Source organism: Colius striatus, chromosome 17 (genome assembly GCF_028858725.1).
Source record: "Colius striatus isolate bColStr4 chromosome 17, bColStr4.1.hap1, whole genome shotgun sequence".
NCBI classification, from domain to species: domain Eukaryota; kingdom Metazoa; phylum Chordata; class Aves; order Coliiformes; family Coliidae; genus Colius; species Colius striatus.
The window spans coordinates 14668792-14684115 of record NC_084775.1 but is presented as its reverse complement, the minus strand read 5'-3'; the positions used below and the strand labels follow the sequence as shown (position 1 = coordinate 14684115).

The following is a 15324-nucleotide window of genomic DNA, read 5'->3' as shown; positions in this document are numbered from 1 at the left end:
GTTTTTAAGATATAGATGGCTTTTTAATTTTAGTGGAATGTGGAAAAGGGGGGAAAAAAAAGCCCTCAACACCGCTTCACAAATGCCGGGCTTGACGTGAGGTGAAGTGACCCGGCGCGCCCCGGTAAATCCTGCGGCCTGGTCGTGCCAGGGGGTGCCCTGGGTTGCTGTCCCACTGCATTGTGGTGAAAGTAGCCAGAAAGAAATGTACCCTGGCACCATAAACCATGGCAAAACCGTGGCCTGATGGGGAGATACGGTGAGAGAACATACCCCTGCTATGGAAACCTCATTAGACAGACTCTAATTACTGCCCTGCAGACGGCGGGAAGAGATGGGAACAGTAAAACCTGAGCGGGAGGGGGAGGGGGGAGGCTGTTAATTGCTTTGTGATAAATTGGGGACTGAGGTGTTGGTGGTGGAGGTTGGGAGGGGACTCAGTTGAGCCCTGAGCTCCAGCTCCATCGGGATCAGCAGCTGAGCCCGGCAGCAGGACCTGCTTTGTGCTCCAGCCTCATATCCCACCAAAACCTCAGGCCCGTGGCCACCACGCTCGGCCTGAAGTCAGCCTTTCACCCTGGTCCTGTGGTGATTTAAGCTGTGACAGCTCAAATCACATGGGACTGGCTCCTTCCTCCCTGGCACCACCAAAAACCCACTGTGGGAAGGGGGTGAGGAGGAGACACGGGGCTGAGCAGCCACCACCGTGCCCTGCTAGATGAGCCATGGGGCTGGCAAGGTGACCTCTTTGGCCATCAATCACCCCCTAAGCCTTATGTAAATCCATGCTGCTAAAGATGTATGGAGCCAATTACCAGGGGTCACTTCTGGGTGTAAAATTCAGACAACAAAGCTCCTGGTCTCAAATGAATTTGCACGAGATTGCAAGCTTACTGCCTTTTATTGGACAATATAAATATTTCACTGTTAGATAAAAAAATATTGGCAAGAAAGCAGATAAACCTGAGTCCTGAGTGTGTAGAGAGAAGCAGGGAGTGAAAAACGGCCGTCAGCATCTTTTTAACGGCCTTTGGTGCAGTTTGGAAGCACGGGTTGTGAAGGGGGTTTGATAGCCAGCAGCCTGCCCAGGCAGCCAAGGGCATCCTGGCTTGGATCAGAAATGGTGTGGGCAGCAGGAGCAGGGCAAGATTGTCCCCCTGTGCTGGGCCCTGGTGAGGCTGCAGCTCGAATACTGTGTGCAGTGTTGGGCCTCTCACTCCAGAAAAAACACTGAGGATCTGGAACATGTCCAGAGTCGGGCATCAGAGCTGGGGAAGGGGCTTGAGCACAAGTCTGAAGGGGAGCAGCTGAGCAACCTGGGGATGTTCAGCCTGGAGAAGAGGAGGCTCAGAGGAGACTTTATCATTAGGAATGGCCTCACCATACAGATCAATCCCTCATGTAACAGTTTTCCCCAGCTTGTCCTTCTGGGATCATATCTGCCTTCACCTGCAGACCCCCAAGCCAGCACCAGACATCCCTGTTACACGCTCACCAATGTACCAACACTTCCCTGTGACAATAAAGCAGGAGAAAAGGAAAAATGAAAAGCCAATAGGAATCGATACCTCTTTCTCTCTCTCTCCCTCTATATTTTATTAAAAACTTTAGCATCAATATTAATGTTTAAATCCCCACCAAGCTGAGTTTAATTACCTGTAAACTGCATCCACAGCTGCGTGGACTTTGCTCCTCACTGCAGTAAATACAACTCAGGAGGAGCTGTGCCAACATCTCTGAGCATCATTTTCCCAACCCCACAGTCCTCCCCAGCCCTCAGCAGCATCGCTGGCTGTGTCAGGAGGGGATGGCAGGGGATGGAGTTGGAGCTAAGGCTCAGTCTGGTCAGGGACTGAGACAAAAAGAGACGGAGGAGACGAGAGACGGGGAAAATTGGGATCCTGGGAAGAAAATGATGCGTAAATGTAAAATATCTGGGGCTCTTGCTGACAAAAGGAATCTGCTTTCAGTCACTATGTGAATCATAATATTTGGGAGGGGAGAAGGAGGGAGAGGTATTTGAATGGAGTCCATCAGTAGCTGAGGACAATGAATGACCCGTAGGCAGCAGGAACTGCTCCTGAGCCACCGCTGAGCTCACGGGCTCTGCGAGCTGTCAGAGAAGCCAAACAGGGCTGGGACCAGACCCCACTGAATTCACCCAGCACCCACCTCCTCCCTTTGCCTGCTGAGCCAGGAAGGGAAATACAGGCTTGTCATGATTTCATGTGTGACCATATCCTTTAACCGCTGGCAGACACAGGCTCAGCTGCAGGGAGGGAGCAGGGATCGGGCCCACTGCTGCCACCAGTCACCCTGGGGCCTGTGCCAGGAGGTCCAGGGGTAACTCATGGTCCTACAGCACAGATGCTGAGCCACAAAGCCTCAGCATCTAAAATGGAATCGAGGTTTATGGTGTGTTATCAAAAGAGCCGTAATGGGATCTCACAGAGGGCAGATTTGAGACGTGCAACACATTTCCATCCCTGGGAAAAGGCTGAGTTTCCTAAAACACCCACACATCAAGGGATGCCACTTCAGGGGTTGGATTGGTGGCTGCTCATGGGCAGCACCACCACCCTGCTGTTTCACTATCCTGATCCTTCCCAGAAGCCAAAGAGGGACCTCTCTGGTCCTGGTCCTGCCTCCCTGGATCATGCAGCCTTGCAGCCACCCCGGCAAACTCCCTGCCACGCTTCTCCTGCATCCCACGGCCTCAGCTCCTCCTGGACAGCCTCCTTAATGCCCCTTCCTTATTAGAGTGGCTTCCCAAGGCCGGGGCTGGGCTGGTGTGGCAGCATTGGAGGGCTACACTTCCAGCAGAATATTCATTACCATACCCATTCAGGGTTTCTCTCGCAGATGTACGGATCCGTTACAATGGAGAAAAAAGAGAACTCAGAATTTGTTCTCAAAAGATATTCAAATTAGTTAATCAAGAGTCCTTTTATTACGTGTCTCATGTACCAGCAGCAACTATCCATCGAGATAAATGATCAGCTGCTAATAACTGATTACATTGCAGCAAGTGTTTTCTTATCCCTATTACCACCGTGTTTAAAGACATTTTATAAATTTCTAATTATTGTAAATTGTTTCTCCTTTTGAAAACATCTTCCCATAGTCATCAGCTGTCAATTTGCCCTGAAAAATCTCGCTCTGAAATGAGCTCATAGCAAGACTCTCACGAAGCAGAGAAAACCCTTCCAGGTTCCTGGCCTGTGAGATGTAGCCTGGCCACCTCCATCCCAGGGCAGTGGGGAACTAAGATGCTCCTCCAGTCCCTTTATAAATGGACTGGTCTGGAAAGAGAAATAAAAGCACCTGTAATGGATCCTGGTGCTGCCTTTACCTGCCACACGATGGCCAGGTACTGCATGGTGGAACGAGCCACGTCCCTGGACGGATTCACTCTTCAGTGAACCACAAAGAAAGAAACGAGCCAGCAGTGTATAATAAAAATGCAAAGCACCCACTCCTCCAGGCACTGGCACTGGAGGGCAGAGCTGGGCTTGGGAGAGCCCTAAATAAGGTCTCACTTGCTTTCTGCATAATTTACAGATGTGAGCTGAAGTAGTTGAGAGGTTTTGAAGCCAACCAGGACTTTAAATCCAGCAGCTGGCCTCAAGCTGCAGCCAGTTTCTGGGCTCCATTCATTATTGCAATCAATCACCTTAAAAAAACCAACCACAAAAATGACAATAAACCACCCTCTAAGCTCTCTTAGACTCTTGAATGGAAAAGGTATCTCCTTCCATCTTCCCTGGCCACGACCGCAGGGCTGGAGCAGCAATCCGTGTGCCATGGGCCAGGCTGTAGCCGGCAGGCTCTGTACTGTGCCAGGACCACGATGGCACGGGCAGAGCACCCACATACTCCTGGAAGGGACCCAGGGTGCAATGAACACTCAGCACAGTGCCAGTCAGTCATTGCCAGTGCCACCACCTTGGGCAAGGATGGCTCTGCTGGTGACATTCTCTGCCCAGGGATGGGGATGACCAGGAGGACATCATGGTTGTGCCCCACAGCATAGTGGACCCTGAAGATATTTGCCAGGGTTTGGCCAAGTGCCTCTGTGCTGGAGTTGGTTGAGCCAAAGCTGTAGTTGTACCATGGAGGCATGGGATGAGAAGAAGAGGAGGAGGAGGAGGAAGGCTGCCTGGGATAACCTCCCTGCAGAGGACCAGGGTGTCTGGCCAAGCACGTTTGCTGGGCAGAGCAATGCTGCCAGGAAAGGGAGGAACAGCCAGGACATGGAGCCTGACACGGAGCAGCCAAGGACCTTCCCGGCTCCAGGGGGGCTCAGACCAGGGGAGGAGACGCCACAGGCACCAGCCATGCCATTATACACTTTATTGATGCTGTTCTGAAGAAAGCTAATCAATATATTAGATTTCCCAAAGAAAGAAAACACCAGCTGCCAGCAGCACATAACTCCTCCGCCGCGGCGCATTTTTCCATCAAGCCCCGGAGCCGTGTGTGTCTGTGCAAGATGAGGTCACGTTCAAGAGGAGACCTCCTGCTCCCCCAGCAGCCAGGTCAGGGCCAGGGCCATGGCCACTGCTCTGCCACACTGCAAAGCCCACGCTCCCCCCCATGCTGGGCTCAAAGAAAAACGTGAAATTCCCCAATATCTTGCACCAGCATCACCGTGGGGTGCGCAGAGCCAGCTCAGCCCCTTGCTCTCAATGCCTCTGCATCCCTGCGTGAACCCACTGGCCCCACGGCGCTCCTGTGGGCTTCAAGAATGGTTTCCAAAGAGCTTTCTCCCTCGGAAAGAGCTATCTCAGAAACTGCCACTGGCCAGTCACATTTCCCCAGCTGAACCCACCAGTCCCAAACACGGCCCCTCAGCCACACCCCAGCACCGGAGACAAACCGGGAAGCATCAAACCCATGGATGCACTTGGTAATGGTGAGATCCCGGCACAAAGAAGCCCAGCAAAGCAAACCACAGAGCCCTGCATGACTGGCTCCCCGCTGCCTTCCAGGATATTCATTCCTTAAACCATTAAAGCTGAGGCTGTGACTGCTCCAAAAGCCATTTCAGAAGGACAGGATAAATCCACTTGGACCCAGCGCTCGGCACCGGCAGGAAAGCAGACTGACGTCACGGGGAATTGATTAGTGTTTTAATAGAATTAGATCATTGGGAGGGTTGCAGACCTGTTTCAGAAACCCAAATGTTATGCAGATCGGCATCCAAACCCCTAAACCAGGGCAGGTTTAACCAAGGCAGAGTAAACGTCCCACATTTCCCCAGGATTATCTGAACCATATCAGATATAATCCAATGATCTGTAAAGTGATTATACCCAACTGAATATAAGAGATCTCTTCTGGTAATGCAATATTTCATCCAGCTGCAGACGTTAGGAGGAGGCAAACAAAGGAGGAGATTTAATAAGTGGAAATAAAACTATAGGCAAGAGAGAGTTTTAAACGCTATATTTTTTTTTGTTGTTGTATCGCATCTAATTGCAATCAACAACAGACATCTGACACAGTGACAGCATCAGCAAAATTGCTGCTGAGAGCACAGAATCTTTGTCTAAAAATAATCAGACATTCAGCGCGCCACTGTTTGTTATAATGGTAATCGATGCTGGAGGCTTTGAATTCCATCAATTTATAGATCTGCTCTGTTCTGCCTGGTGATTGTGTTCTGCACACATCCACTCCCGCCCCGGCGCAGGCAGCGCAGGGGCACTGTGTGATTAAGATAAGCTCAGATTCCTTTCATACATTCCTTATCAGCTCTAATTCTCCACCAGGCAGAGATGTTCACAGCAGTTAAAGATTAGTTCAGCTTCTCAGACGCCAAATTTGAGGGTATTGATCAATAAATCAAATCACAGGCAATCAATCGCCCCCGATCCGGAGAGTCTAGCCGATGCATTATTGCTGGCGCCTTCGGAGCCGAGGCTTTTTCATGGGTTTCATCAAAACGCCGCTTCCCTGGCTCCCCGCCAGCTCCTGGGCTGCCTAATAGACTCCGCAGCAGAGGAGCTCCAGCCCAGCAGAAGAGCAATAAATTTCTCATCAAACAGCCGATAGAGAAACAAGATGAACATCTGTTTTGCTGCAATGAAACTCCTGTGTTCTTCAGAAGCTGCAAACCAGGTCTGACAGACCACCCCAAAGGCAGCTTTGCCTTCAACAAAGCAGCAAAGCAGAATATTTGCCGGTTATTTCAATCAGGTAATTTAAGAAGACTTTGCATTCTCCTCTCTGCAGCTGCCGGAGCTTTACAGACAGGATTCCTGCTCAGTCGATAATAAAAGCCATCCTGGGACCCTGTACTATGAAGGCAATTTTATGATACCCATTATGTGGCAATGTAACTTCATTAAAAGCTGTTTATTCCCTCTAAGCATTTTAAGCACTTTCCCTCACCCATAAAGAAAAGCCTCTCGCTGCACTGGGAAGGTTGTTTGTGCCGCTTTGGGCTGTTTCTTGCCGGGGATGGGGGTCGTGGTGGCGGTGGGATCCCTGGTAGAGGGGCTGCTCCTCCAGCCAGGCAGCAGCGGCTCAGAGGCAGCCCTAGATTCTTTTTATGATGCACTCAAGATGAGCTACGTTTACTGGAGCTCTGTTGAGGTGACATTTATTATGCCAGCTTCCTTCATAAATTAATAGAGACAAGTGCCTCTGCTGCAAAGAGGGGGGGCCGCTCCTCTACATACTCATCGCTTCTTCCATTTGGGACAATTTGGGGTGTCTCGGTTCTGAGAGATTAGTTTTCCAACGTGGTGTTCTAATTCAGCATCCAGAGATGGAGCTACAGTCACAGCAAAGTGGGAGCCAGGCCCCCTCCTGCAGCCAACTGCACCCCCACAGCTCCAAAGGAGGAACCAAATGACATCCTTAAAAACAACAGACTAACCCCTAAATATCACAGAACCTCGAGGGTTGGAAGGGACCTCGAAAGCCCATCCAGTCCAACCCCCCTGCCAGAGCATTCCTCTTGGTAACATTAGCAAAAAAACTCTCTAACTCCAACCCCAATATTTTGGTCCCATCCTGCTGCTCAGCAAAGTATTAACGAGTTCACTCTTTGTGAGCATGGTCATTGGTGGGTTGGGAACACGATGCTGCCAACATCAATCCCACATGGAGCTGAAGAGCTAACCCACAGCAGGGAGGATGTTCCTGTCAGTATGGGATTTAGGAGCCCCTTCCTCTCTCCAGGCTGAGAGGGCATGTGGGTCTGTAAGATGGCCATCAGTAAACAGCCATCTCTCCATCTAATGATGCCTCCTCAATTAGCCAGTGCATTGGGAGAAATTACCCCTAAAGCAGGATGAGTTGGCCCATGTCTGAAAATCCTCCTCAAAACACTGTGAACTACAGAAAAGGTGGGGAACGAGAGAGAGGAGCAACAGCTCACAGAAAGGGCTGAACCCCCAGTTTCTTCCTGGCAAATTTCCTCCTCTGGCCACTGAGGTTTGCCCCACCACACAGAGGTTGTGATGCCTTTAGGGAATGAACCTAAAGGTCCATTTATCAGCAGACCACCACAACATCGCTCTCACATCCTCCTCAGTTAACACTCCCCATAAAGCAACACGACCAGGAACGCGCTCAAAGGACACAGCTGCACCTTTAGCAATTCAGAATCAGGACAACCACTGGAGGGAATATCCACATTTCAAGGAAAAGCAGATTCCTTCCTTATCACCTCCAAAAAACCTGCCCCTTTCTCTAATTAAATGGCCAGAGACTCACGTGGCTTGGGGGAAGAAGAAGGGGTTTATGGCACACTCCTGTGCCCAGCGCCGAGCTCGACAGCGACGGTTCGATATGCTTGCAGTAACACACACACAAGCACACACAAAACACTGTTAATGGCTTGGTGTTTCTTTAAACAGAGTTGCCAAGGAAAAGAAAAAAATAAATAGAATTACTAGAATACATTTTAATTGATTTACAACAGCACTTAGTAACTGTGATAAAAGAAAAACTTGTTTTATTGGACCTCCTGCTAATTAGCTCAACTGACTCCGGGTTAGAAAAGCATATCCTTTGCAAACCGGCACAACCCCGCCCAGCACTCGATAGGAAACAGCTTTTATGCACAGAAAAACCTTTCTAATAATCAGAGAAAAACCACTGCCAAATGGTTATGGCCAAGAGAGCAAAGGGAAAGGGGTTGCTCCGAGGATGGAGCCGCTGGATGGGATAAAGCAGCCTCTCCGTTGGATCCGAGCATCCTCTCTCCATCCATAAACACGCCTTTGTTGCAACTTTGATATATCCTTCCCTTAACGACTTTTAAGGGCAGCAGATAAAGTCGAAAGGAGCACAACAGCAACCAGCAAATGTTTAATATTCAATAAATGTGTCAATTTTACATACAGAGGCAAATGGGGCTTTATTGAAGAATTGGTAAACTTCCTCGGAGGAAAGTAAGTGCGTTTTAGCCTTCAAGGGGTCCCCGATGAATAGAAATGGAATGTGATTTGTGATAAAACTCAGCTGCTCTATAAAAGACGTTAAATAAATGTTGCTGTTTCACTGGGGATATACAGAATTGATTGCATTATAGACTGATTCAAAGATGCACGCTCCCCGCAAGCCATCCGCTCGCTCCTGCGCACCGCACGGCCCGTGCCCAGCTCCTCTCTCTTGCCTTTCTTCATACCTGTGTGCAGAAGTTTCTGGAAATGCTTTGAAACCTTGTGGGTTTTTTTCCCCTGCTACGGCACCCCGAGCATCAGCTGCAGCAACACGGGGCCAAATCCACCCTGACCTCAAGGAAACACCAGTGGAAGGGGGGAGGGTGAGCATGGATCCACACCGGGCAGCTCAATTCCTCCCAAAACACAATATTCCCTCTGTTGTTTGCATGGCTGCTGTTGAAAGGGCAGAACGTGGAATCACCATGAAATGCAAAAATCACTGAATCACAGAATCTTAAGGGTTGGAAGGTTCTGTGATTCTGTGATTGATTCTGTGAAGGGACGAGAAGCGATTAAAAACATTTCCACCCCCGAGACCAAACCAAGTCCCCCGATCCCCCCCAGACGTCTTCCACCAGTTCCCAGGGCAGGGACTCCAACCCATCAGAGCAACCCCCAGGAAGGGAAAAGCAAACAAACCCATCTCCAACAGACAAACGAGAGGCCAATGGTACCACCGCGGCGAGCGCAAACTGTGATATAATTGTGCTGCTGCTACATCATCTTTAATCAATAACACGACTGCGTGCACAGCCCAAATCCCAACCTCCGCCAAGAAACAGCATGTTGTTAAAAAGCCCAATAGCTTCTTGGGTTTTTTTCCCTGCTAATAGGTGCCTCGTTCCCTCAGCCCTGCTGGGGTTTTTTTTAAATAAACCTAAATTCCAATAATTGTTTAATGTTTATTTTCCTTTAGCTCTGGTTCACCTACCCTGCCTCGCTGTGTCACAAATTGATATTTTGCTCTGGTGGCTAAGGAAAAATGAAATGAAATTAGGAAATTGTTGGGTACATCTCGTCATAGTTGGACCAGGCTGGTACCACAGCTCAGGGCAGCCGCCAGCCCCACGGAGGAACGGCTCTGCTCCCTCTAAACTCAGATTTGCTCCGGCTTTCTGGGTACCAGCTTGACCTCTCGGCACAGATGGGCTTTCCCACATGCATGGGATTTTTTTCCAACCCCTAACAAAAGGTGGATTTAAGCCCAAAAGAGATGCTCTTGCTTTTGAGGTGGATTCATCCCTTTAAAACCTGTCAGTGCTGCTGCCTTCCCTTCTCCCCCTGAACAGGGTTGAAGGTGGTTCTGGAAAAGTACAGAAAAGCTACAACCAATTCCTTTAGGAGATCCATCACGTCAGATTAGCAACTTAGTTTCTTATTAGCTATTTTCCATCCTATCATATTAATATTTGTTTTCACTAATACAATGCAGGAGTCTTATCATATTAGCAACTTTCACATCACATTAGTGAAAACAAATACTAATACAATACAATACTAATATGACATGATCTGATGGAAAATTGCTAATACAATAAGACTCTCCTACCATATTAGTACAGAAACATTGTGTGTCCCAGATATGGGTCTCTTTGAACCAGGTAAATATCAGGCATTTTCCAAAACCAGCCACGTTTATTATGCCCACAGGTGTGGGACTGGGGGACATGCAGGGTCAGGCACCGAGGACCCTGTTCTATCCCTGCCTTGCACATGGCCCACAGTGGATGCATTCAATTGCAATGAAAATTCCTTATTCAGCAGTGAAATTAAGTGAAATTTGGGTCCCCTACACTGTGGTGGTGGATGGAGAGAGAGCCAAGGCTCTGGGAAACAGCGTGGCTTGAAAACTCGTACGAGCAATAGTAACGGGAAAGAGAAATCCAATTAAACCAAAGAGCCTATCGTGGAGATTCAGCATTAGCAGCTGCCTCTCACCAAGCTCCTGACGCTCCCTGAGCCAAAAGCACAAACCCACTCTGGTGCCATGGGCTATCCCAGGGTGCAGGAGACTCCACAGCCAGTTTGCAGCAGCAACCGGTGCGAGGATCACATCTGAAATGCTGTGGAGGGAGAAACATCCCCAGGCAGAAACGCCCTGAGGAGGAGTGGGGAATCCAGAGCTGAGGAGGAAGGCTGGACCACAGGGAGCCTCCGGCAGTGTCATGGTCTCCAAGATAGGGATGCTCCCCTGAATCTCTGGAAGTTCAAGTTCAGCATTGGGCCAGGAATGAGACATGAAGCATGCAAGAGGAAAGGCCAGCATCTTAAAACACTCCCTCCAGCAGACAGCTTCCTCTGCCCAGCCCAGCACTGACCCACAGCCCTCAGCACCTCAGCTCCACGGCTCTGGGATCCCTCCAGGGCTGGGCACTGCCCCAGCTCCCTGGGCAGCCTGGCACAGGGGCTGACACCCCTCTCAGGGAAACAGTTCTGCCTCAGCTCCAGCCTCAACCTCCCCTGGGGCAACTTGAGCCCCTTTCCTCTTGTCCTGTCATTCATTTCTGGGGAGAAGAGATCGACTCCCAGCTCACTGCAGCCTCCTGTGAAGAGAGTGCTCCTGTCTCCCCTCAGCCTCCTCCAGACTGAACAACTCCATTCCCTGAGCTGCTCCCCATCAGACTTGTGCTCCAGACCCTCCCCCAGCTCTGGACACACTCCAGCCCCTCAGTGTCTTTCTTGTAGAAAAAAGCCCCAGGCCATGAGCTTTGGGCTCAAAAGCAAAGGGAGGTTTCTCGCCTCATCTCCTCAGCAAAGCCACCTCCAGAGCTGCTCCCCAGTTTGGCACTGCCACGCTCCCAGGGATGCTGCACGCTGCCCCAGCGCACTGTGCCACCCACCACTGCCACAAGCAGCCGTGGCACAGCGCGAGGCAGGCACCAAGCACATCTCTGAGCGATGCCCAGCTTCGGCACACTCAGCAATTTTCTATTCTCTCAGCAATTTTCTGTTCTACTGAATTAGTACTTTGTATTGAATTAGTACTCATTTTCCCTAATATGATATATAAGCCTAATCATGTTAGTGACTTTGATATCACATTAGGCTCCGGCGCGCGGCCCGGCCCCGGCAGCCGCCTTCAGCGGCATCACTGCGAATGTGGGGCCTCATCCACCTTCCCCCATCACCCTCCCAGCCCCTGAGGAGGGCACAGCCAGGCAGGGCTGCCCCACTCAGCATGTACACCCATGAGAGTTGGCATCCTCCAGCAGGAAGAGCCCGGCCTGCAGTGAGCCTGCCTCAGTTTCCCCATAAGGATGACAGAGGGAGCACCCACACACTCCAGCATGGGCACGCAGCCCCAGGCTTTAATTAGCTAATGAAGCTGTAATGAGCACAAGCAGAGAGAGGGAGAAAGGAAGGAGGACAGGGAAAGTCCCTGCCCCGTGGGGAGGGAGCAGAGGGACCTTAGGGTCAGCACAGGGCTGTCGCCGGAGCGGCTGCGGAGCCGATCCCTCACGACTCAGCGTGGCTGGCAGTGGGTAACGCTCAGTGATCTGCTGCAGCACTCATTAGCTCTTTCATGGACTCAAATAAATTGTCTTCACATTAAGATGAAAGCAGGTTTCTGTCCACGACACTCTGAGAGCACCGTGCCCGTGCCTCCAAGATGCCATCACCCACCATGGGAAGGATCCATTGCTCTGGGAAGGACTGAAACACCCCAGGGCCAGAGCAGAGCTGCCTGTTGAGCACTGGTACAGATCACAGCATCCAGGCTGCAAGAGCAGCACATTTTCTATATGTTTTTGACTATATATATACTTATTCATATGTAAATTTTATATTGCTCATAGAATCATTTAGTTGTTAAAGCCCTTGAAGGTGCTGCAGTCCCAGCCCTGGCCTCACCCTGCCCAGCCCACCACTAACCCCTGGCCCTCAGCACCCCAGCTCCATGGCTTTGGGATCCCTCCAGGGCTGGGCACTCCCCCAGCTCCCTGGGCAGCCTGGCACAGGAGCTGACAACCCTTTCAGGTCAGCCCCCTCTTCTGGGGCCACTTGAGCTCACTTCCTCTTGTCCTGTCATTCACCACTGGAGAGACAGACCCCCAGCTCACTGCAGCCTCCTGTCTCCCCTCAGCCTCCTCTTCTCCAGGCTCAACACCCCCAGCATCCTCAACCACTTCTCATACGACTTGTTCTCCAGACCCTTCCCTAGCTTCCTTGCCCACCTCTGGATATGCTCCAGCAACATATATTTAAAATAGACGTATATTTTAACCCTCCCAACCTGCTGATGCCCATGCAGACATCCCAGAAGAGCCAGCAGCTCTCAGCACCAAGCACTCAACCCAGAGCCCAGAAGTCACCCCAAGAGCAGAGCTCCCACGCATATCCACGCCCATTCCCAAACCCTAAGCAAACCCCGAGCCTTCCCTGTCACTGCTGTATATCACTTTGAGATATATACCATATTAGCAAAAAGAACTGAATTATATTGCATTCATGATGCAATTAAACACTTCACTAGGAATCAATGTAAAACTGATGAGGCCTGAAAGTAGTGCATATGGCTTAGAACATTATAAAACATTACCTTCACTCAAATCCTTTTCAGTAGCAATTTAAATCTTCTTACAGTTACTGCTGCCAATGGTAAACCATCCACTGATTCATAACAGTGCATGGGGAAGGAATGAAGTTTTTTAAAAATTTATTCAACTACTAAATTACCCATGAAACTGGAATAGCTGACAGGAGGAATCTGAATTATTATTAGCTCTGCAAGTATTCTGCATTAGCCAATTTAAAACCACGGCTCACAGGCAGAAACCAGTTAGTACAGGCAGGGTGTTAAATGACTGCCATAGTTCTTCATTTTACTGCTGCTTACGTTTAAAGGTCAAGAGATAAAAATTACATATGACTGCAAACACAGAAAGGGTGTTTATCTTTTTTTTCCCCCCCACTCTCCCCCTCTTTCTATGAATCAGGTCAACCAGAAACTTTAAAAACATTTGGAGATAGGATTGTATAAACCACCATGCCTCTGAACTACCCCAGGATTTAGAAGGGCAGTTTGCTCTTCCTCCTACTCTTCCTCCCTGTAGCTTTTTGTGCCAGAGAAATGGGAGAAGACAAAGAGGAGATGCCCCTGTTCTCCAGCCCACGGGCACAGCCTCATGCCCAGGTTCCCAGTTGAGCTGTGGCTGCAGAGACAATGCACCAGATCATCCCCTAAGTCCCAGAGGGTCCCACTGCTGAGGAGTTGCAGTGGCTGGAGGGGATCTCCAGCCCCTCCCCATCACCTCCATCCTCAGGGGGATGAGCCATTCAGCCCTGGCTGAAATCCCTGCTGGGCTCCTAATCCTTGGACTGATTAGCCAGAAAGCAAAACTACCCAAGGATTCATGCACTGGCTGCTCCCAACGGGATGGGGGACAGACACTCTGATGCCCCCTGAACAAGGGGAAAGCACCCACCACACCATAAACATCCCCCTCCTTATAAAGCCCCATCAAGGCAGGAGCAACTCCCTTGGATGCCAAACGTGCCACAGCCATCATTCACCTCTGCAAGGCAAAGTCTGTGCGAGGCAGGGGGAGGGAGGAGCTCAATCCCCAGCAGAGGCACCCTCAGGGTCCCTGGCTCCTCACCTGCTCATTTAGGGAGCTAAGGAGGTGTCTATCCCCTCCAGACAAAGGCAGTGATGGACAAAGTGATGCCAGGAGAGGCCCCAGTTGCACGTGCATCCCAAGGGCAGCTCACTGGCCGCTTTGCCTGTCTGCCATGGATGAAGTGGGCAGGCCAGGGCAGGTTTCTGCTGGGGCAGAGCAGAGGCAGTGTCTCTTTAACTGACCATAACACTGCATCATCCTTTCTCTTCCTATTTTCAGTTTTATTAGCAAAGCAGCACAATGTTTATACTAGTGGGTATTACATTTGCCAGAACAATTACGGTATGACAAATGGCACATCAATGTAATCCATCAACTCGGCCGAGACAGGAATCCTTTATCCTGGGCTGCCATTAATTCCCAGCCTGGTCCCTGGGGTCCCATGCCTCAGTAACCATGACAACCTGGGGGACGCCGGGCAGCGATGGCACCTCGCCGGGAGAGACGGGCACCCCGGCAGCCCAGGGGAAGTCACCTCAGGCACCAAGGCAAGGGGCATTCACATGGGGAGACACCTCCCTGGAGCATCTGGACCAGGCAGGAGCACACAGTGGGTGTGGGGACACCAGGAGAAGCAGTAGAGGATGGTGGCACAGGAGGATGGTGGCATAGGGCAGCTATGGCAGACATCTCCCCTGTGGATTCTCCAGTGTCTGATATGAGTAATGTGACCAGCAGGACCAGGACAGTGATTGTCCCTTTGTATTCAGGGTGGGTGAGGCTCCATCTTGAATATTGTGTTCAGTTTTGGGCCTCTCACTCCAAAAAAGACACTGAGGGGCTGGAATGTCTCCAGGGCTGGAGCACAAATGTGCTGGGGAGGGGCTGAGGGAATAGGGATGTTGAGCCTGGAGAAGAGGAGGCTGAGAGGAGACAGCAGCACTCTCTGACACTCCCTGACAGGAGGCTGCAGTGAGATGGGGGTCAGGCTCTGCTCAAGTAACAACTGATAGGACAAGGAGAAATGGCCTCAAGTTGCACCAGGGCAGGTTTAGACTGAGTATTGGGAAGAGTTTTTTCCCTGAGAGGGTTGTGAGCCCCTTGTGCCAGGCTGCCCAGGGAGGCAATGGAGCCAGCCAAAACCACCTGCCCCCCTCAGTGATGCCTGGACAGGCACAGCCACTGCCAGGCTCCCCAAACCCCACACTGGGGATATCCCCAGATGCTCCTGTCTCTCCCACCCAGGAATGCACAGTCAGGCTACTTCCTCTACAGAAAAAGAACCCAGCAGACAAATTCCA

General features: G+C 50.6%; 1 protein-coding gene across 2 annotated transcripts in view; it reads right to left on the bottom strand.

Annotated features, from left to right (window-relative positions):
- The window catches only part of CUX2 (cut like homeobox 2), a 68841-nt gene that overhangs the window by 28579 nt on the left and 24938 nt on the right, over positions 1-15324 (bottom strand). Inside the window, exon 1 of one of the 2 annotated variants that reach the window (XM_062010095.1) lies at positions 1657-1749. The exons of the other annotated variant lie outside the window; for it this stretch is intronic. Within the exon in view, the coding sequence (XP_061866079.1) occupies positions 1657-1734 (78 nt within the window). The 5' untranslated portion in view covers positions 1735-1749. Of the gene's footprint in view, positions 1-1656; positions 1750-15324 lie in introns of those variants that run through there. 2 annotated transcript variants of the gene reach the window in all.